The 22,688-nt window shown below is 40.4% G+C and overlaps 1 protein-coding gene across 1 annotated transcript in view; it reads right to left on the bottom strand.

Moving 5' to 3' along the window:
• The window catches only part of NKD1 (NKD inhibitor of Wnt signaling pathway 1), a 130,147-nt gene extending 108,987 nt beyond the window's left edge, over positions 1-21,160 (bottom strand). The window contains exons 1-3 of the mRNA XM_077458403.1: positions 20,963-21,160; positions 20,807-20,839; positions 15,280-15,386 (exon numbers count right to left, since the gene is read on the bottom strand). Coding sequence (XP_077314529.1) covers positions 15,280-15,386; positions 20,807-20,839; positions 20,963-20,987 — 165 coding nt within the window. The 5' untranslated portion in view covers positions 20,988-21,160. The remainder of the gene's footprint in view (positions 1-15,279; positions 15,387-20,806; positions 20,840-20,962) is intronic.
• Between the last annotated feature and the right edge of the window lie 1,528 nt (positions 21,161-22,688).

Genomic DNA, 22,688 nt, shown 5'->3' with positions numbered 1-22,688 from the left:
CTCATCGCCCATGGAGGTAAGTACCGCAGGGACGTGGGGGGGGGGGGGGAGCTGTAGGGTGATAGGTCACCTTTTCATTTTTTTTTTTTTATTTGAACTAGCCCTTTATTACCGATACGCTCAATTTCTTCTCTAGAACCACAACAATCCACGTTTGAAGCACATGTGGAACTCATCAAAGTCTTTCAGGAATTAAACAGCTATCCTATGCCAGTTTCCCAGAATCCTTTTCTTTCTCACATTCACATCTCCACCTCCCTGAACAGCAGTGCTAGTGGCGTTTCCACTCTGTACGTCATTTATGTTGATTCAGGCCAGAATGTTTCAGCAGAAGAACATGGAACTCGAGGAGGGGGTCAGAAAAAAAAGAGACAGGTATTACCTTAAAAAACACACACAAAAATTGTGCTCTTATTTATTTTTACAGTGCAAAGGCTTCACCAGGAGCCACTGATGTTATTTTTCTAACATGAAGGAGACCACAGAGGTGAAGGCCCGGCCCCCTCCAAAATTGCTAACAACCTCACATGAAAGGCTGTGCCTAGAAGAGACGACTGATTGTCCGCCACACTTTAGTCCTCCTCCAAGTCTTTATTGGCTACTACCTCAAAGCACCCAAGGAGTATGTATTTATTCAGCTACTTCCTTCCCAGTATGTTTATGCGTTTCAGCTCCAGAATTAACCCCTGGGCTGCCAGATTTAGCTTCACTTTGACTGAAAAATCTCCTTTAAATGTGATTAAATTATTTTGGTGCAGAGACATTTAAAACTTAAAAAAAAAAAAAAAAACTTATTCACAGAGATGTTTACATTTCAGAGTGTAAGCTCACAGGAGCAGGGTCCTCCTAATCCCAGCGCTGTCTCCTTTATATTATAAAGCGCCGCACAAACTGTTGGCACTGTATAAATCCTATTTTAGATTGTAAGCTCTAACGAGCAGGGCCCTTTGATTCCTCTTGTACCAAATTGTAATGTAGCTGTAATGTCTGCCCTCATGTTGTAAAGCGCTGAGCAAACTGTTGGCGCTATATAAAACCTGAATAATAATATCATTAGTATAATGATCGCTTGTTGCACTAATCACTAATATAATTGAAAGGGTTGCTCACTTTTTCAGAAAAAGAGAAAAAAGGTGAACACCTTACACCTCCCCCACCCCTCCAATAACCTTACCTTGTACTTACCTCTGTGGATAATAAGCTGTCAGTGCCCACACAGCAGGTACAGTGGTCTGGGGGATTTGATATCCCCACCCTTCTCGCCCTTCTTTCTGCATTCAGGATGGATAAAAACAATCTTTTCTGCCAGCGCTGACCAATTGGATTCACTCTGATCGGTCTTGGAAGTGCTGCAGAAAGAAGGGGGAGATATCATATCCCCAGACAGCTGCATTGGCTGTGCGGGCCCTGATAGTTCATCACCCCCAGTGGTAATGGCTGTGCGGGCCCCGATAGTTCATCACCCCCAGGGGTAATGGCTGTGCAGGCCCCGATAGTTCATCACCCCCAGTGGTAAGTACAGCAGACGGTAGGGTGTTAGTTGATCTTTTCATTTTTTCTTGCATCTCGAACTTGCGCCTTAAAAGTTTGGCTTGGTATGTGAAATGCGATTGGAAATGTGGGGAAAGAGAAAATGGGAGAGGATAAGTTGCAAGAACAGGGTCCCGATGACCCTCTGAGATGCTTTTTGGAATCTTACACCTTCGCAAACAAGTCAAAATTGTCAGCTCCTGCATGTGTGTCCTTAAACTAAGCAAAATGTCTAACTTTTTCACAGCTGCAGTGTTGGGTGGATATCATTAGTAAACTCGGTGACGCAGAGAGTAGGAGGATAGGGACAGTGATAGGATGGGGCACAGCTACCTGTAGGGGTTTTTCGCAAGGCTTCAGGAAGGACACAAGTGGTTTATTTGCAAGGCTATATAACGAAACAGAATTTTAAAACTGCATGAGATTCACAGACAATTCCTACTACAGACACAAATAGATACCTATAGGCCAATGTGCAAAGCAAGACATTTCCAATGATTATGTCTACATATGAAATTATCATCAAACCTCAACTGCTTGAATCACTTTTTTTGCAAATCCCTGCCTTTTTCTGGATTGTAAAAATTCAGTTCTCCGATAAAATTAGTTTACAACTTTACATAACCCATTGGCTGAACACAAAACATTTTGGGAGGTGTACTCTGCTTTAAATGGGACTATTGCCACAAACAAGCAATGATTATTTGTGTAGCTCTGATGTAAATGCAAGTCTTGGCTTTAGAATGCAGAAAATGTTTTACATGTAAAGTTAATGAATACCGTACTGCACATCAAAAATTTTAAGTACATGGATCCTTGGAATTTACAAAACAAGTGATGAAGGAGATGATATATACTATAGTGGACAGCACACAGTATGTGCTAATAAAAAATCTTCTGCAGAGTAGGCAGCACTCTTCGAGAATCTGGACATCAGCAGCTGGAAATCCAGATGGTTCCTGAACAAACTGTCAACCAACGCATCTGCTTCACATCACTGCCCAAAATAATGAATTTATGAGGAGGGGGCTCCATATCCCAAGCTTTCTCTATGTGAAGCTGAACTGAACCTATAGAAGCAACTGGTATCACTCAGGGAAAACTCTTTGGAATCCAGCGTTGTTACTTTGCTGGCAGTGCGGTTAATCCCTTCATTATGCCTCAAGAGCATTTAGTCGCTTTAAAGGGGTATTCCCACCAAGTGGTAAGCAAACAACACTGGCATGCTTAACCACTTCACTGGCAGCAAAGAACATTCACGGCACCCAAGAGCTCCACTATCAACATGTGAGCTCTAACTACAGACAAATAAACATAACATGACATATAGATAGAACATATTTTAGCCAATCTTATGAAAAATTGATGCCAAGTGACCACTAAACAGGCAAATATACTGTAAAACCAACAGATTTTCAGTAAAAAATTGTTACAATGTATGTTAAGACCATTTGTCAAGGTTTCCAATAGAGTATCAAATTATTATTATTATTATTATGGATATCTACAGTCAGAATTTTGAGCAATTGTTTTGCTTACAGACAATTAAGCCTACAATCTATGAATTAAAAAAAAAATGCAAAAACTATCCACAGATTATGGTCTCCAAGCACTGGAAATGCTTTGCACCTTTGCTTTGATCCTCCTCACTTCACTGTTACTCCATCATTGTGATGGGTGGCTTATTAAACAGGGAAGAGTGGGAAGCAGAAGGGGTGGTAAGAGCTAGCGATTATGGCGGCTTCTAGCCATTTGCATTATAGAGCCTCCAAGGTTTTTCAGATCCTAAGGTGCACTTCAAGAAACTGAAACTCACGTAAGCCTCATTGGCATTTCAATCATTTCAGTTTGTTCCATGGTTTATTTTAAAATAACAAAATCTACACCATAACGTTCATAGGAAACTAGGGAGAGTCAACACGATCCCTTTCAAAGTGTTTATTGTTAATGGGGAAAGCACTGCAGGCAATCGCTTATTATGAAAATGACCTCATGGCGAATACGGCGCTTTGCATCATCGGTCATACCAATATTATAAAACTGAAATTAAAAGGCAGGCCAAAGCATGTATAACGCATCTTAAGTGTGCTAGGTTATACTACACTCAACCACTAACCTTCACAAAATATGTGATCTTTGACCTGTAATATTTGCGACAGCAGTAATGCCAAAACTATTCAAAGTGTTTTCACATTCTTCGTACGAATTTAGACTTCATAGCAGTCTACTGGGAGACATTTCTATAAATTCAATACCCTCCCTGTCAAGTAGTACTTAAAAAAAAAAAAAAAAAAAAATTCAAGGACTTTGCTTTATACTAATCCGGAAAATAAATAGTAGCAAAGTCTATTTTGGAACCATGTCCTCCGAAACACAAGTCTGGTTCTTTTTGTCAGCCTTCTGTTGCATACACTGTTGACATATCTATTTAAATACATTTTTTTAATTAACATCCTGCTAGACTCTTGATAATTAAACTTTTATATTGCTCAAAATATTCAGGATTATCTTTTTTAGTTTGCAATCACTGAAACTCTACAGCATTATAGGATTTAGTAAAAAGAACTTAAAATATAGTTTCATATTACCTAAACCATTATCTGCAGTCCAATTAGCGTAAGAGAGATTTTTTTTATGTATTATGTTTTACATACAGCCAATACTGGTGACATCATTTTAAGCTAATTGTAGATCAAAAAAGATTGTAGTCAACTACACAGAGAATAGCAGCACAATGTGAAAATTCTTAGATTTGGTCAAGGCATGTTTGAAATAAATACATTGGGGTATCCCCAGTGACTTCTGTTGTCCCATTCGGATCCACTGTCACCACCAATGCCCACTGCCTCCCTCCAACCGTTTTCCAATATCAAAATGTCTAGAATTTTATTATGCATTCCCCACTGTTGGTATGTCAAATTCATTTGAAATAAAGTGGGCAGGGTGGACACCATCTTCCTGCTTAGGAATTCGGGCCTTAAATGACACCTTGTGGTCAGCTAAACAGGAAGAATAGAGCAAGCTATATATTTCTAGCACTTTGACTGTTACTTCATTGTATATGTAGTGTGTTTGAAAGGACAAAAAAGGAGAAATGTGCATATATTCAGAGGTACTAAAATGTTTTTTTGCCCTTACTTTGCCCATACTTTATGGGCCAGTTCACACCACATGTAGTCCAGTGTTTTTTCTGCATCAAACTGCATGGAAAGTAGGTTATATGGTTTCCAATGGCATAGTTCATACCAGTGTGGTTAGTTTCAGGGTGTTCCAGTTTCAGAAAAGAAAAAAAAAGTAGTACATGCTGAATTTTTCCTGCACTTGACTGTACTGGAACATGGTAAAACGCATAAAAAATTTAAAGGACCCCAGTACAGTGAAAAAAAAAAACCCGAAAAAAACTGGAATGCATCTGGAAACGTATCAAAAACAATGCACTGGAATGCATTAAAAAAAGTGTATGCAGGAACGCATACAAAACAGATCTGGAGTGCGTTTTTGTGGTGTGTGAACCAGCCCTAAGGGTTCTTTTTACAAAGCGATGAATATGACTTTCACCAAACATTCGCTGGTGGAGAATTAATCACTAAATTAAAACACATGGACCTGGAAGATTCACCTGCAGAGAATATTTTCTGATTGTCAGATTACTTTATAAACATGCCCCTAAGAGATATGGGCAGGTTAAGTGTTCATTTGTTACTTTATGTCATAGGATTTGGTTAGAGAGAAGGAAAAAAGTGCTAGGTACAAGGGTTAGGTTATGGGTGCCTTTTGACTCCCTTAGGCCGCGTACACACGCGCGGACTGTTCGCTCAAACCAAGTTTCAGCGGACAGTTTTACGGAAATTACGAAAAACTTTATTCGTCAGACTGTCCGCTGAAAGCCCACACACGAGCGGACTGTCCGCTGAAACACTGTTCAGCGGACAAAGTTGGGCGAACAGTCCGCCCGTGTGTACGCGGCCCTAGTCTCTTCACACTATATCCTGTATAGTTACACTGTTTCACTGGGTCCCAAACCCTACTTCATGGAAGCAATGGTTTCCATTCACTGCACTGATGATGGCCAAAAAGCCTGAAACAGCAGTACGCAATTAGGAACAGATGACTTTATAATATTAGGCTATCTTTGCACTATACACTAGCTTTTCTTGATGTGCACCTGGCTGGTGGGGCTTAAAGGAATGATCTGCATTGACCAATGCTTTGAAATCAGAAATAATCCTCTAATTTTTGAGATATGTGATGGGGTGTGAAATTAGATTACTTTCTGGTCTAAAGCCGGCCATACATGATTCGTACCTTATTGGCCAACCTAAGACTTTATTGTACTATCCACAAATTCAGTTGGAAGGCTTTTTTGTTAACCTTTACTCCCCTCTCACCATAACCTGCATGTTTATATTGTGCTGTTGGGTCCCAAGCCCTATTCCACAGAAATTATCATTTCCACACATTGCACTGGTGATGATCAAAAAGTCTTACTATGCTAAGGATGAGTAATGAAAATAACTGTTTAAAAAAAAAATGATCATGCTATGAAGATAGCGATTGGGAAGTGTTATTAGGGTAAAGGACTCAGAGATAAGCACAGACAAAGCCCAGTCCTCATCTCAAATATGGGATCTTTAGAAATGTCTACATACCACAGACGCAATGAAATACATTTATTAAATACAACTGTTTTCTTGACACACTACAATGGTTATTGTAAGTAATCAGAAATCAAGTGTTTTTTAGGCAATTCACTAGGACCTAAGAAATGTCAGGGGTAATGGAGTTTTTAAAATGTCCATATACCCTTGCTCAAAGGCTTGGAGGAGAAACAGGCTTTTTTGTCAGAGGCCAGAAATTCAGCTGAAATTGTAATGCCACATACAATTCTTGTCCCTATTTCAATCATGGTCAGAGTTTTGAATTTCTGTATAAATTCACATTTATTCCAGCCTCTGTGATTTGAAGTTCTCCATCAGTACCATAATCTTGTTTATACTGTGGCCTCTGATGCAGAAATGGGCTAAAGAAGCTTTGTTTTTGTTTTTGCCGTTAATTTTATAGTTAATTTATTGGCACAGGGTTTAACCTGTCTCGCCAACATTGAGTCCTGTAGGGCATTTTGCACACACTATCAGTTATACCAAGTTTGATGATCTGTTAATGTGCCTTGTATTCTGTACTCTGTCACACCGGTACTGTAACCCCATGAATGATTTAGAGGTTTAAACATCTCTTCTACATGTAGGAAGCTACTCCATTTAGTACTGGGCTGCTTAGGAGAACTTCCCACAAGTTGTCTTAGATTGTGTGGTTGCTAATATGGTAGGAGAGGTGGTACCAGGAATGTCTTCTGAAGTCTTTGTACAAATGAGTCTGGGGTTCTTTTGTGATTTTTCTTAAAACTCCAGGCATGAGGTTTTTAGGTGCCCACCAGTAGGACCTGGTTATGCCTTTCAGTCTGTTTATAAAATAAAATACTGGTTTTGGGGGTTAATTGATTTCCTTATCTGTGCATTGGTTGTCAATGTATTATATCCCTGTTTCATGATATTCTTCCTGAGGTTTTCCAATTGGGCATTTTTGTCTATGGTGCAACTTATGGGCAGACGCTAGATGACAGATTATTGTATGTGTCCGAGATGGAATCTGCCATGCCTGAGTTAAGTGGAACGGTCTCTGAGTTTTATTTAGATTCAAGCTTGTTTCTTTAATACATATTGTAGTGTCCAGACGGTTTATTTCCGTTGGTAAGTGTTTTTTTTTTTATAGTAGAGTAAAAACTGTAGTAGTTCCTGTGAAATTGGGAAAGATCCTCTCTAATTGCAATCCAGATGATCAAAATATCATGTAGCAGAAGTAGGCCATAGGTTTTGTGGGACATGTAGAGATATTTTATTTTTTTTGTTTTTTAGATGAAACAGAATATCTAAGGCACATGCAATCGTGTTTGCTGGTCCTAGTACTGCTATTGTTGAGTATTTTACGCAAGGGCAAGTTACACTTGGTGGTAACATTTCAGCTAGGAAGACTCCCCAAAAAATATACCAGCACAAGGAATATTAACAATCTCTTCTAACATGTTGGCAATCCTTGACAAATTACCAAGCTCCGACAGTCTTGTGAGCAGTCTCTTGGAGCAGCAGCAAAAGTACAGGAATTGTCATACATCATACATCATAAAGCCAAAAGCAAAATAAAAAAGGTTTTGGATCAAAACTGGTTGCTGAAAACTGTATGTATTCCACCACGCGTGCTAAGTCCTAAGCCTCACCCATCAATGTACGTCTATGTTACCATGATCATTTCCATTAGGCCACATTGCTGGGCCAGCTTTCACTTGGCATCTGTCACTAATGCTGTCCAAAAAGGGTGGTCCCTTACTATTCATTCCTCTGGTGGCTCTCCAAGGTAACCCAGTCCAAAGCAGATCATACTGACTGAGCAATAATGAATTATGGAATTTCCTACCAAGTTAACACATCAGCAATAGAAAAAGTGATCTGCAGGAAACATATGGTAAGATTATTATATGCTTCCAGACAATTAAAACAAAATAACTGTGTACAACAAAAAGCAGACAAAACTATTTTTTCTGCTACAAAGAAATGAATCAACAATAAAAGCAGAAAAAAAAAAATGAAGCTCACCAGCAACTCCGATCTAAACTTTCCAGTATCCTCCAGCAAGCAAAGTTCATAAACTAGACAATGTTCCTATGCAAAGCAGACTTTATCTATAGTTCAGTTGCTACACAGGCTGCGGATCTCATAGCTCTAGCAGGATTAAAACCATCTTTTTCCATTCTTTTCCTTTAAATAAGTAAGTATGCAAGCACAGCAAGTTTTTGTTCTACAGAAACTTTTTTTTTTTCCTGCACTGATTAAAGTATATAGGAGAATAATTTCACCACTAATCATTTTCCTCACTAAATGAAAAAGAAAAATAAGTCCCTTTATTAGAAAATATAAACATGCTCCAAGCAAGGACTTCAAAAGAAAGATGAATTGCTGCAAGACTTGTCCACACGCTTCTTCCATTAGACAGAAAAAAGCAGTTGCTCCAAATATAATGTAAGCATTATAATCCTTCTGCAGTCAGAAATTCCAAACACTAAGTGCTCTGTGTTTTCTGAGACAAAAGTGTAAAAAGAACAAAGGGCCTGTTGTATTGATGATATACCGGTAGCTGGTGATGAGATAATTGCCAGGAATTTGTTCTTTCACACTGACCAAAACGTGAGACAAAGATGTTACAACTGCACCATAATAGGAGATGTCATGTGACGGCGATATCGGTGTACTGCTGGGAGTAGTAATAACGATATATATATATATATATATATATATATCTATCATACAATTGCATTGCAGGGAGCTTAAATTCTAAGGTCCCTAGATCACATACACACACTAGGGCCAATTTAGTCAGGAGCCAATTAACCTACCATCATGTCTTTGGAGTGTGGAAGGAAAGTGGAGTACCCAGAAACCCACACAAGCACAGGGAAACCATGCAAGCTCCATGCAGGTAGAGGCCTGGTTGGGGATATATATATATATATATATATATATATATATATATATATATATTTATTTATTTATTTTTTATGCCGTCATCATGTCAGGACAGCCTGGCAACTGACATTTATTAAAGAGCTTTCAGCAATGGCGACCTTCTTATTTCATTTTTGGCAGGTACATTTCATAGACCTGGCCAGTCAAAAGTCAGGTAGAGTTCTTTTCATAGTGAATAGAACTCTATATTGACCAAACAGCTTTGAGCTTGTTAAACACATAGCAATTTTTTTTAGAGGGTTTAAACTTTGACTGCAAGAAGCTCAGATCTAAATTTGGACCAATCTTAGTCTCTAAAGCTATACGCTATGCAATTTTCTTTAGATTTACCAAAACTCTATAATATAAGGTCAAACCTAAACCCTTTCAAATTGTATGAAATCGGACAGGCCCTTGCACTACATAGTTGAAGATAAATCTAAAGGAAATTGAACAAAAGAAGCTGTATAAGGTGTATCTCGCTTAATTCTCCAAAAATCAGAAAGAATGTGACTAATTGCCCAGTCTTTGAGTGGCATGGCCAGCAAAGGAAGAAGCTTACAGCGGCAATTTATCCAGGAAAAGTACATACATTAGTCCTGATTTTTACTTTTCCATCCCAGTAAGACGGTTAGGTCTGCTTTAAGCAAGATTGAATATTTAAAAAAAAAAAGGAGATTAAGCACTCTTAAAATACATATCGTATATCTGAAAACATTTCACCAATGCTGTGATCCATGCACCCCTGCCAACTAGCACAGCCAACTCTTGACCTCCAATGCAGCAGCACAACCAGGTTTCCAAAGGCAATGAATGGTTGGCAGAGATGTCTCTTAGATCTACGTGGCAATATTTTTAAAGGTTTGGATATACCTTAATAATAATGCAATCTCATACTGACAGGGTATTGCAGGAACACTAGAAAACATACAAGGGTTTCCCCTATCCTTCCCTGATCTACTGTTACTCTGCAAAAATTCCTATTCAAACACAGACTTTTTGAAGGTTTCATGCCCACCCCCACGTCACACACCTTGTACCTAGCAACTGGCCAACTGGGTGGCAGCGTGAGGTGTAATGGAATAGAGCCTCCAAGTGTGGACTGGGGAGCAGTGAAGCTCCATCAGGGTAAAAATAGGTAGCTTGTTGTACCTGCTATATACTGGGGGTTATTTGCTAAAGGAAAATCCACTTTGCACTGCAAGTGCACTTGGAAGTAAAGTCGCTGTAGATACGAGGGGCAAGGAAAATAAAAAACAGCATTTTAGCTTGCACATGATTGGATTATAAAATCAGTAGAGCTTCCCTTTATTTCAGATCTACCCCTCAGATTTAGAGCGATTCCAAGTGCACTTGCCACGCAAAGTGGATTTGCCTTTCGTAAATAACCCCCTCTGTCAGTGTTTGTTTGCATCTTAGAAAGCTAGCACAGGTTTACTTTAAAGTGGGAGTTCCGCCGTTTTTTTTTTTTTTTAAAAGCCAGCAGCTACAAATACTGCAGCTGCTGAATTTTAAAATATGGACACTTACCCGCCAAGCACACCCGCGATGTCGGCACCCGAAGCTGATCTCTCGATCGTCTCTCGGGTGCTGCCGCCACCATCTTGGCTATGGGAATCAGGAAGTGGAGTCTTGCTTCATTTCCTGGTTCCCTACTGCGCATGCGCGAGTCGCGCTGCGCAATAAGGATGGTCCCCGCTGTCTCTGGAATCCGTGTGTTTCCCAGCAGACAGCGGGGGACCTGCGGAAAGGGGCGTAGATTCTGCGGAAAGGGGCGTAGATTCTGCAGATATCTATGCCGGAAGTGGGTGCAGATACCTGTACTGTACAGGTACCTGCACCCCCTCCCCCCTGAAAGGTGCCAATTGTGGCGCCGGAGGGGGGGAGGGTTCCAATGAGCGTAACTCCACTTTAAGTTGTATTTCCATTTTTTACAGCCACATTGGTTGCAAATACTAACTTCATATTTATTACATGTTCTCATTCACATAACATAACTTAAAAAATGAATACTGCTTACAAATGAATTGCCCTTTTCTGAAAACCCCAAAACTGCACTGCACTGGCATATCTCATTATCAGTTGTAATTGAGATTTAATAGTATGTTAATGAGAGGAAACTCAGTGGGGGTTATTTACTAAAGGAAAAGCCACTTTGCACTGCACGTGCACTTGAAAGTAAAGTCGCTGTAGATCTGAGGGGGACATGCAAGGAAAATAAAAAACAGCATTTTAGCTTGCACGATTGGATGATAAAATCAGCAGAACTTCCACTCATTTCAGATCTACCCCTTAGATTTAGAGAGACTGCACTTCCAAGTGCACTTGTAGTGCAAAGTGGATTTGCCTTTCGTAAATAACCCCCAATGTGTCCCTCTTTGTCAGCTGAGGCAGTTTGAGTTGAATTTCACATTGCTTAGACTGCCTTAGGCCTGCACCAAACAAACACCTAGAAAGGAAAGAAAGGTATACAGTATTTTTTATCTTTAGGTAGGCTGTGCGAGTGAGAACACAAACATATAGTGGGGGTTTCTATTTGACTGTAAAGTGGAAATACACTTTGGCCCCATTCACACAAAGTCAGGTGTTGGGCATATGCACTTTTCTTGCACATTGTTGTACTTCACACATAGGGCAGTCTATTGATTTCAAGGTGCTGCTCTACACACCACAAAGAAGCTCAGGCACCTTCTTGCGCTTTACATGTTTGGGACACAATTAACACTGACTAGCATCACAAGCATGGCATGCATCTTTTGCGTGCGTTCACATACTACACAAGTGTGAATACAGCCTTCAGATCAGTTCATGGACATGCAAGCTTCCATTCATATACAGTCAGCAAACACTTCCAGGGATTGTGTTATTCTCTAAAAACAGCAGGTATCAGAAGGGAATTTTAGCGAACACTCCCTGGCGATCGTTTCCTGGGCAACAATGTATTAGCTCGGCATGTCTGCTAAAGTCTAAAATTGGCCATAAAGACAGTCAACATCGATGCTGCCAAAATGGTAAAAATCAGGCAGCAGTCAACTAGTGACTATTGGTACCTTTAGTTATACTATCAGTTCCTTGAAGGTGTACATAACTGGTAAGGGTTTTCGAGACAACCAGAAAATAAATAAAAATACAAAAAAAAAATTTTAAATTTAAAAAAAGGGGAAGAAGAATGCGTACAAGAAGTTGTAAACCCACAAAATGGCTACATTCCGTGCTTATCGCAAGCCAAGTGAAACTATCATGCTCATCTCTGTATAAAACAACTGACACCTTTTTTTTCTCTTTTTCTTTAGAAGACAAAGCAGACAAGTATTTTCAAACAATTCTCTACCTCTATGATCTGTCCATGAAATCTTTTGTTGTGGGGCTGATCTATTTTCCAGCCCTCAGATAAACTTATTTGCTTTCCCCAGTTTCTGAAGTGCTTAAAAAGCTGTCATTAATCAAACAGATAAATGGAAGCAGCTTATGGGCTGAAGTGAGGTTCCCGCACAAGACTGACACATAGTTGTATTCAGAACAGATACAAAGTAGTAAAACAGGATTCCATCTTTCACAGAGAGAAAACGGATGCCAAGTTTTGCCTGATACACATCTGCTCAAGCTGTTAGCTCACACAGGTATGCGCTGCGCTCCGAGGTCAGTCTGGTCTGAGAAGGGTTAACAAAAGACGGAGTGGGGCCCAAAAATTGGATTTTATGCCAAAACCCACATCTTGTGAGGCCGCTAGTCTCCAAATATTACTAACACGTATAAGAAATATTATCACTTCACAAGGAAAGGAGCATTACTGGTAAGCAAAAAATGATTACACCCATAGGTCTTTATTATATATAGAAAGATCCTACAAACAAACAAAACAGCAGCAACTAATAAAGTACAGTTTCAGAAGTTATAAAAAAAATAAAAACAATCTGATTTTGGTTGCTTTTGAGTTACTGGACTCTTTGCCTTTTCTATTAGCATAGTCTCTGTTACAAAAAAAAAAAAATGACAAACTGGGCAATTACTCAAATAATAATTTAAAGTTAATGAAAATCCGAACAACAAATTTCTCTTATTTGCTCCCTTTTAATCTGTTAAATATACAATTGAAAGCTTTTTATTATCTCTGTTGAACAAATGGGAGGAAAAAAAAAAGACAGATCACTTGTGAGCTGATAACCCTTTACTTCTGGATGGTTATCAGTTAGCATTGTTCCCTGCTATCTCCCTCTTATGGAGAAGAGATTGAGGTGTTATGTAGTCCTAACATACTTCTTGTCTTAGGCTGGCCATACATTATACAATTTGCCATAGATTTACATAAAAACATAAAATAATGAGGTCAAACCTAAACACTTTCAGTTTGTATGCAATTAGGAATGCCTTTGCACTACATAGCCGAGGGTGAATCTAAAAGGAAATTGAAAAAGAAAATTGTACAATGCCTGCCTTAGAGTGACAAGGCTGCTCAGTATGGCTGTCACCCTAGGGCAGAAAGTGTGTCAATGGTAGGACTACCTAGCTAAAATAAAGTGTGAAACAAGAAAATGAATGCAGCCAGCACTTCTAAGCAGCGGTAAGATGCAATACCATTGGTTTTTGTTCTTGGGTTTGGATACGCTTTAAAGCAGTCTTTGCCAACCAGGGTTGCATCAAAACCTAGTGTTCCTCCAGAGATTGCTAGGTGTTCCATGGCCAATAAGTAGCGGAGGACTGACTGCTTGATAGTGCCTGCATAGGTTTGAGGCCAATGTCACTGGAAAAATCCAGTTACCTGGGACCAGTCGAGTCTTTCCTATGTAAAAAGAGTGAAACGCCTCTCAAGGTGAGTCTTCACCTATCCCACCCCCCCAGGGAGCCTCTCCTCTATTTGGTCAGATCTGTAACAACTGCAAAATGTGATCTCATTAGCTGTCTCTAGTGGTGAGAGTCTCCCAAGTGACCACCTATGCAAGGAGGCGTTCTTCCTCCAACTAGTCAACAATACAAGGGAGCACCAAAATGTCCAGCCTCGGGTGTCAAATACTCTAGGGATTTCACATTCGTGTTTAATTTAGAATATCTTCAATCTACAAATAATGCCCTGTTGGCTTTGGGTGTATTCATTTTTAGCAGAGGTTTCCTGAGATCTGAAAATTATTTTAAGGGTCCCTCTGGGATAAAAAAAAAGTTGAGAAAGGCTGACTCAAAGCTCGGTTGACAATCTTACAGGAACATCCAGAAAAAAGCCTAGGCAATTTGTCACATGATCTCTGCTGAAGACGTAGGTGTGCGCAGCTTATTTCATTAGGATGTGCACCCCAAAGCTCAAACACACATGTGCGTGTGTGTGTGTCTATATACTATATATAAGGTCCTGGCACATTGACCTACCTGCCAGCACAGTGAAAGAGATGTGTGTAAGTACAGGCATACCCCACATTTAAGTACACAATGGGGTTTATTTACTAAAGCTGGAAAGTGAAAAATCAGGCTCACCTCTGCATAGAAACCAATGAGCTTCTAACCCCAGCTTGTTCAATTAAGCTTTGGTAATAAAACCTGGAAGCTCATTGGTTTCTATGCAGAAGTGAGCCTGATTTTACACTTTCCAGCTTAAGTAAATAAACCCCATTATGTACTTAAAAGTGGGGTATGCCTGTACTTCTCTTATGGAACAGCTGGTGAAAGGGAGATCTTTCCCCATTTCCCTGCTGCTACACAGAGCGATAATGCTAATGTGGACTAGGTGATTAGGGTGTGCCCAGGCACTCCCGGCACGCCCTGTGCACACGCCTATGGCTGAAGAGGAGGGGCAGCCCCTGATCCTTCCTAAAACAAAGTATGTGACCAATTGCTTAACCTATGTGTCACATGGTCAGTAGAGCATGCGGCCTGCAGTAGCAATTTTCTCCAGGAAAGGTATTTATTTTAGTCCCACCGTTTCGTTTTTCATCCCAGTAAGACTGTTAGGTCTGCTTTAAGCAGGATTGAATAAAAAAAACACACAACATATCAGCCATTTTTTACACCATCCCAGAGAAAGTTTCATGATCACATTTTAAAGCAAAACAGCATTTCCAGAGTATCTAAACACATGACATTACGGCCAGTTCCAGTTCACTTTCTGCAGATAGACTGACGTTCACCTGATAACTGAATGGAAATGCTTTACTTGAAAAACCAAATAAACAGATTGATATATAAATAAATATGAAAGGTGATGACTTACCCTTTTGCACCCAGGCTTGTGATTGGGGACTTGGGAAGTCTTTTGCTTGGCAATCCAATCTTCTATGCCTTTCCGAGTCAGGCAAGCATTTACTGCAAAACTGTCACCTACAGGAACACAGATTTGCGGTGAGGTTTCAACAAAAAAAAAATTGAAAAAAAAAAAGAAGAATACTTCAGCCCTCTGTCCTATAGCCTTCTAATGACATAATGCATACATTATATAACACTCAATCTTGTCAAAGCCATTGACTGAGGCTGACCACACAAGGACCAACAAAAGCAAGACATGCCACAGACTGAACTGTCACTTGTAACAATCTCCCCAGATAGAGATGAGTGCTTCCAGTCACTGGAAGTGATTGTAATCATATTGGAAAATCTCTCAGAGACAGATAAATGATCTTCCTGTTTTTTGTAGAGTATATGAAACAAAGCCTTTATTTGTGCATGCACTGGCTCCATCATCAAACGAATCGGGAAGATGAGCGCAATGGTCCCGAAGCTGCATGATATGTTCAAGAACGAGAAGCCGCCTGATGACTTTTGTGGAGATGTCTGCCTTTCTATGGTTGTTTGATTAGCTATAGCTGGGAGGACTTTCTTGGACATAATGAGGGAGATTTACTAAAACTGGTAGCCAATCAGCTCCTAATTTCAGCTTATTCAATTAAGCATTGACATTAAAACTTGAAAGCTGATTGGTTTCTATGCAGAGCTGCACCAGATTTTGCACCATGAAGTTTTAGTAAATGTCCACCAATGTCTATTTGGTGAACCAATTCTTCTTTGTCCTTTAGGATACATGGACACGGCACTGATGTTTGTGCACATTTTTTGCACTTATTTTGCATGTATTTGTGTGTACAAGAGTAAAATAAATTCTAGCTCTCAGAATGGAATTTTGACCTTGTCAAATTAACATTTTGCGCAAGTATTTGCATGCATATGCACGTAAAATACTGATCTGCAACTACAATTTCTGCATTTTTTCGTACTCATCTATACAAAGCACATGTTTACGCACCTGTGTGTACAGACACATAGAAAACAATGGTCAGTAGAAAGAAAAAAAAAGTATGCCTAAAAACACTGAGTTTTAGGGCAGCAGTTTGCAAGAGACTTTGGGATGACTCAATAACCTGAAAAATATACTAGGTTCCCCCAATGCATGTGGCCATCTTTGGCCATAAAAAAAAAAAAACTGGCAAAAAACTATTCCTTAAACAGGTACTGCCATGGCAGCTCATTCATGCTGCACACTTAGATGGCAGTGTTCTAGCCCTGCTCTGCTCACTTTAGGAGTTTTGAGCACCATGGCCATGGCTATTGCTATCAAAAACCTTCTACAACTGCACCCTTAAGTACCACGGCTCTCCAGGCACCTAACTATGGGAATAGGTATGACTAATAAATCCAAGACCAAGCCGCAGCACAAGCCAAAGCCCCAAGGCAGGATTATTGCCAAGATGGCACTGCCTTCTCTGCCTGTAGACAAGACCACAAGACATCTGATGGAGGAGTCCATAGGCTCCTCCGATTGCCATATGCAGTTTCCCTTGGTTCTTGTACTGCCATGACTTCATCTTACTGTACATTTATCTTTGGCTCACAGTGACAGATCTGTTTCCTTTTCTATACAAACTAGAGAATCACCCAAACTGACCTCATATTTGGTAACCATCTAACCACCAACCAATGTTGGAAATTGATATATAGTTACAAAAAATAGCAAGAAGTTTCACATAATAGATAAAAAATAATAAAAAGAATGATAGATTGCCATAGACCGTCCACTCCCAGGATCACTCCTGAAGTCACCATGACCCAGTGAACACTTTATTACACTGAAGCTTAAGGGCCACTCCGCACATGTCATCTAAAAAGATTTACTGTACACAATGCAATTAAAATGAAATCACAAATTTCTTTTTAGTCAAGGGAACACTTTGACCATATCACTGATCTAAGACATTCCAGGGCATTAGACTAGATCACAGGATGCTTGCATTTCAAAGATCAGCTATAAGCATTGGTAAAAACCAGCTTACAGGTTCACTGACACATGAAGGGATTAGACAGGGAACAGAGTCACAGATCAAACACTCTCACACAAACACAAGTCCATCATTCAGGCGCTGTCTCTGCTACAGAAACAAAGTAAATCAGGTCCCCATCTAATAAACCAAACGGCAAATCACAAGGAGGATCATCAGTCCAATGACAGTTTGTTTGTAGATCAGCAAAACCAAACAAAAGTCGAATCGCCAACTCCCAGCTACATCCAAACCGACATATTGAAAATATTTACAAAAATAAAATACTTTTGGTCCTTAGTTTGGTTTTAGTCATTTACAAAAAAAAAAAAAAAAAAAAATGAATAAAAGGAAATAACAAAAAAAAACAAAGTCATCAAAAATCTGTCTCCCCCTCTCTCATATATATATTAGTAGAACTTTGTCTTCATAAAAAGGTGCTCATTTGTTTTTGTTTCCTTAGAGAATATATATATATTTATAATTATATATATATATATATTATAATGTATGTGTGTGTGTATATATATATATAGACACACACCCACATACACTAAATCATCTAAGCTACCAAATGAATACTTGACAGAGACAAATTTCTGCAATTGTGCCTCTGCTTGTTCATGTTCTCCTGCCAACTCTTTGATTTCTGTTTCTCGTACTCAATACTACCCTGGTGGTCAATGATATTTTTCAAGATTGAAAATGATTAGTAAGCAGCAGAAGAGTCAGTGAGAGTCATCCAGTTAGCGATTTCACCTGCTCCAAGGTGGACCAGGGACTATGGGATGTGTAGTATGCACAGAGCAGTGCACATGACCACAACTAAACTTGCACTGCCCATTTCAAACAAATGGAAGTGAGGGGGAAAAGGAGAGTTTTGGGGTCTCACAAAAGATGTTATAAAAGAAGAAGGAAATACATTACAGGGCCACAAAGTAGCGGATGTGTATAGCTAAGGATGTCATTTAGGTGTTTATTTTACTAAAGGCAAATAGGCTGTGCAGTTTGCAAAGTGCAGTTGCTCAGAAGCTTAGTAAATGAGGTAAGGCTTCATTTTGCAAAAAAATACCCAATTACGTGCAAGGAAAATTTTAAAAAAATTGCATTTTTGCTTGCACATGATTGGATGATGGAAGTCTTTGCAGTTGCTCCAAAGCTTAATGAGCTTTTGCTCATTAAGCTTTGGAGCAACTGCACTTACAGAGTGCATAAGGGGTTATTTACTAAAGGCAAATCCACTGTGCACCACAAGTGCAAATTGCACTGAAAGTGCAAGGAAACTAAAAAACAGCTTTTTAGCTTGCACATGATTGGATAATGAAATCAGCAGAGCTTCCCCTCATTTCAGATCGACCCCTTAGATTTACAGTGACTGCACTTCCAAGTGCACTTTTAGTGCAATTTTAAGTGCAGTTTGCACTTGTAGTGCAAATTGGATTTTCCTTTTGTAAATAACCCCCATTGTCTATTTGCCTTTAGTAAGTCTACCCCTTAGTGTCACTTTAAAGCTGAACTCCATGTATGGACATGTTTGCATAGTTACAATGATCCACCTTGGACCTATGTAAGTGTGCATATCCCATACCTGTGGAAGCGGAGAAAGCAGCACCATAGTAGCCACCGCTACTACTGTTATCCTCCTAGTCTTCCGGATGCTGTGCGGAGTGGCTGCCCTGCTGCAGTAACCACAGTGGATCATTCACTTGGCACGGGTGCCATTCTTGTTTTTTTCCTCAGTGAATATGTAGCGTTCTACGATTGGATGAGTTGGAGATCATGACATCACCGACTGTGTTTCTGCCTCATCCAATTCGATTTGTTGGGAAAATGCAGAGAGTTCTCTGAGTGCCGCCTGGGCTGAGCGAACAACCTCCTGTGTTGAAAATGGAGCAGGGCAGCTACTAGGCACAGGATCTGGTGTCATAGCGGTGGCAGCGGCTACTATAGTACTTCCACAGTAACCGGCCAGGTACGGGATTTGCATTCTTACTCTGATCCAAGCTGAACTAATGTAACTATGGAAAAATATCCATCCCTGGAGTTCAGCTTTAAAGACGCTCTGCCTTGGTATTAACCAAGTCCATATGTTGTGTGCAGCTGGCCAAATCAGTTAAACATTAGAGGACAATCTGCTTTTAAAGTTGACATCCAGGCAATACTACTCCACGGGCCCTGCGAATGTACCGCGGCACACAAAACGTGATGAGCGATAATGCGTGATTCTGACTTTGTTGTCCACATGAGATGGTCTGGCCAGAGATTCTCTAAACAAAAAAGGTGACAAACTTTGACAAAGACTTAACACATGGAGGACGACATAAAAGTGGTAAGCAGATCTTTAGAACGCACCGGGGGTGACAACCCGACGCTATGTGATCAGATCTTAAAAGGCGGGACCCTCAGGAGGATAATGACCCCGGCTTCACAAAAACACATGGCACGTTCTTCTGGCCACTCTTCAATCACACACAGAAGAGCAGTCAATGTAGCCTTTGGAGAGGAGCAGCTAATGTATACTCTGCATGGGACCGACACTCAGAGGGACAACTTCAGAGGAACTTTACAGGCTTACAATGTAATGCAGAACCCTCCACAACACTGGAACATTCCAAAACCCCGACATGGAAAAAGGCTGAAACCAGCGATTCATTAACTGCACCATCAAAAGCGGAGGAGGACCCAAAAGAGAACCATGGATGAGAATAGATCTGAGGACAGACTAATAAACCACAACAAACCAACAAATACAAAAACACCACAACAATAATAATAATAATAATAAATAGTCCAACCCCATGGGGACAACACCACAAGACGGGAAGTTTATTTACTAACTTTTATCCAACTTTTAGATTTTTGTTTTGGGCTCTAAAAATCAATTGTACAGAATCGCTCAATGACATTGGAAATACAATCGGAAGATTGGAACGATCGTTTTCTGCGCCATACACACTCTGATTTCTTTTCTGATGGACTGGACTAATCGGTCTATGGTGGACAACCCATTTGATCCCAATGCCACATATGGGGACGACGTTTTTATTGATAATTTTGATAAGTTCTAAATCACATCTCTGTTCCCACAGGGAAAAAACTTCATCATATAGTCGATCGTATTTGTGAACAAGTATCTCAGTGCTGCTGATTAATGGAAAATAATCAATCGTTTTACTGCCTGGCAGTTTGATCAAATGGTATCAAAAGTTGTGGCTGACGTGGATTTGAAGGAATTGCACATAGATCGAATAATAAAACCAAAGCGTGTGTGTGATCACCACTACCGATCATATGGAAGGTCTTTCCTGCCATCAGATTTGTCCATCCAGACCGATCAGAAGGACTTGGCTGGGAATTGATCAGTGAGTCATATGTGATCGGTGAAGGATGGTTACATGTATGGCCAAGCTGTGATCAGTAGTGACCAATCAATACATTGATCCGTGACCTATAGGGCCCCAGAAGACAAGGAGAGGACATGACATTTCCTACCTTCAGGGCTTTCTCTGGGTTTGCAGACTGCAGCTGCCAGTCCGGAGATCGGGGTGAAGATCGGAGGAGAGAAGAGAACAAAAAGCACCATTAGATGTCTCCCACCAAGCAACCGACCACCCCATACACACAGCCAACCCCCCGAACATCGCTCACCGTGCTTGGAGTAAAGTTTCCCCATCTCTCGGGATCCACAACATCAGACACACATTACAATCCAGACATCGGACAATCCATCGGCCACGTAAATCCCGTACACGCCGCTCATACGATCCGCTCCTACGAGCGCTGACACCCCATAGACCAGGAGCCTGAAGACTACACCGAGACAACACTCCGCCAGACGGCACGGGGGAGGGGCCAGGGGAGGGGCCAGAGGAGGGGGAGGGGGGCACAGGACAGGGGGGGAGGAGGAGAGGAGCTGGAGGGAGACACTGTGTGTGAATGGAGGGAGGAGGAGGAGGAGGAGGAGGAGGATGGGGGTGTGACTGCTGGACTCCAAACTCATCTCTCAACAACTCACACAACCATCAATCCACCTCCAATGCCTTTCACCATGGAGGATCCCTTGAAATAACTCCCCCTTCTAGGGACCTCTGATAGTCCGCCGCTTATATTCAACAGGAGCTGCACTCTGTTTTCTTGTGCTTTGCTTTTATTCCTTTTTGTTTGTTTGTTTTATTAACCACTTCAGCTCCAGAAGATTTTACCCCCTTCATGACCAGGCCATTTTTTGCTATAGGGCACTGCGCTATTTTACCTGCCGATTACACGATCATAGGATGCTGTACACAAATTACATTTTTATCATTTTCCCCACAAATAGAGCTTTCTTTTGATGGTATTTGATCAACATTTTTTTTTATTATACAAAACGAAAAAATACAATTTTGGGGAAAAAAAAACTTTTTTTTTTACTTTCTGCTATAAAACATATCCAATACATAAAATAAAAATAAAAAATCGAATTTCTTTATAAAATCAGGTTCATATGTATTCTGCTACATATTTTTTTTTTTAAGTGTATATTACATAGTTACATAGTTAGGTTGAAAAAAGACACAAGTTCATCCAGTTCAACCCCAAAAATAAATAAAATAATAATAAAAACATATTAATTGGTTTGCATGAAAGTTAGAGTCTACAAAATATAATGTATATATATATTATTAGTAATGGTTTTGATCAGTGACTTATAGCAGGACTATGATAGTCTGAAATGCGGTGTCTTGTCTAATAACGTCCTCCATCGGATAGTGTCCACTGTGTACTGCGCATGCGCAGTACACAGCAACACAGATTCCGAAAATTGCCGAGGATGAACGGCGCCTGCGCCGTGAGTCCAGGTTCTATCCCCACTATCCAAGTGGACATAGAGTAGGAATAAAAAAGAGCCGAGCGCAGCGAGGCCGAGCCCGAAGCGTGGCGAGCGAAGCTCGCCCACGAGGGGCCTTTTAATACTCACAACCCTATGTCCGCTCAGATGGTGGGGCTACAAGTGCATTGGAAGTGCAGTCGCTGTAGATCGGAGGGGTAGATCTGAAATGAGGGGAAGCTCTGCTAAATTCCATCATCCAATCATGTGCAAGCAGAATGCCATTTTTTATTTTCATTGCATGTCCTCCTCGGATCTACAGAGACTGCACTTCCAAATGCACTTGTAGTGCAAAGTGGATTTGCCTTTAGTAAATATGGGATTTTTGTGGGGGGGGGGATTTTTTTTAGAAGCATACTTACCTAAGTGTATGCATTATTGGTCCCCCGACACCTCTAACACACAGAACTGAGCGATCAAACACTGCCAATCAGTGGCATCCATAGAGGGCACAGGAGCGCTGCCCCCTCTCTCCTGCACCGCTCTATCACCAATGGATAGATTCAT

This window comes from Lithobates pipiens, unplaced genomic scaffold (assembly GCF_037356315.1).
Source record: "Lithobates pipiens isolate NorthernLeopardFrog02 unplaced genomic scaffold, aLitPip1_a1.2 Scaffold_10, whole genome shotgun sequence".
Classification (NCBI taxonomy): domain Eukaryota; kingdom Metazoa; phylum Chordata; class Amphibia; order Anura; family Ranidae; genus Lithobates; species Lithobates pipiens.
This window is presented reverse-complemented; position numbering and strand designations above follow the sequence as displayed.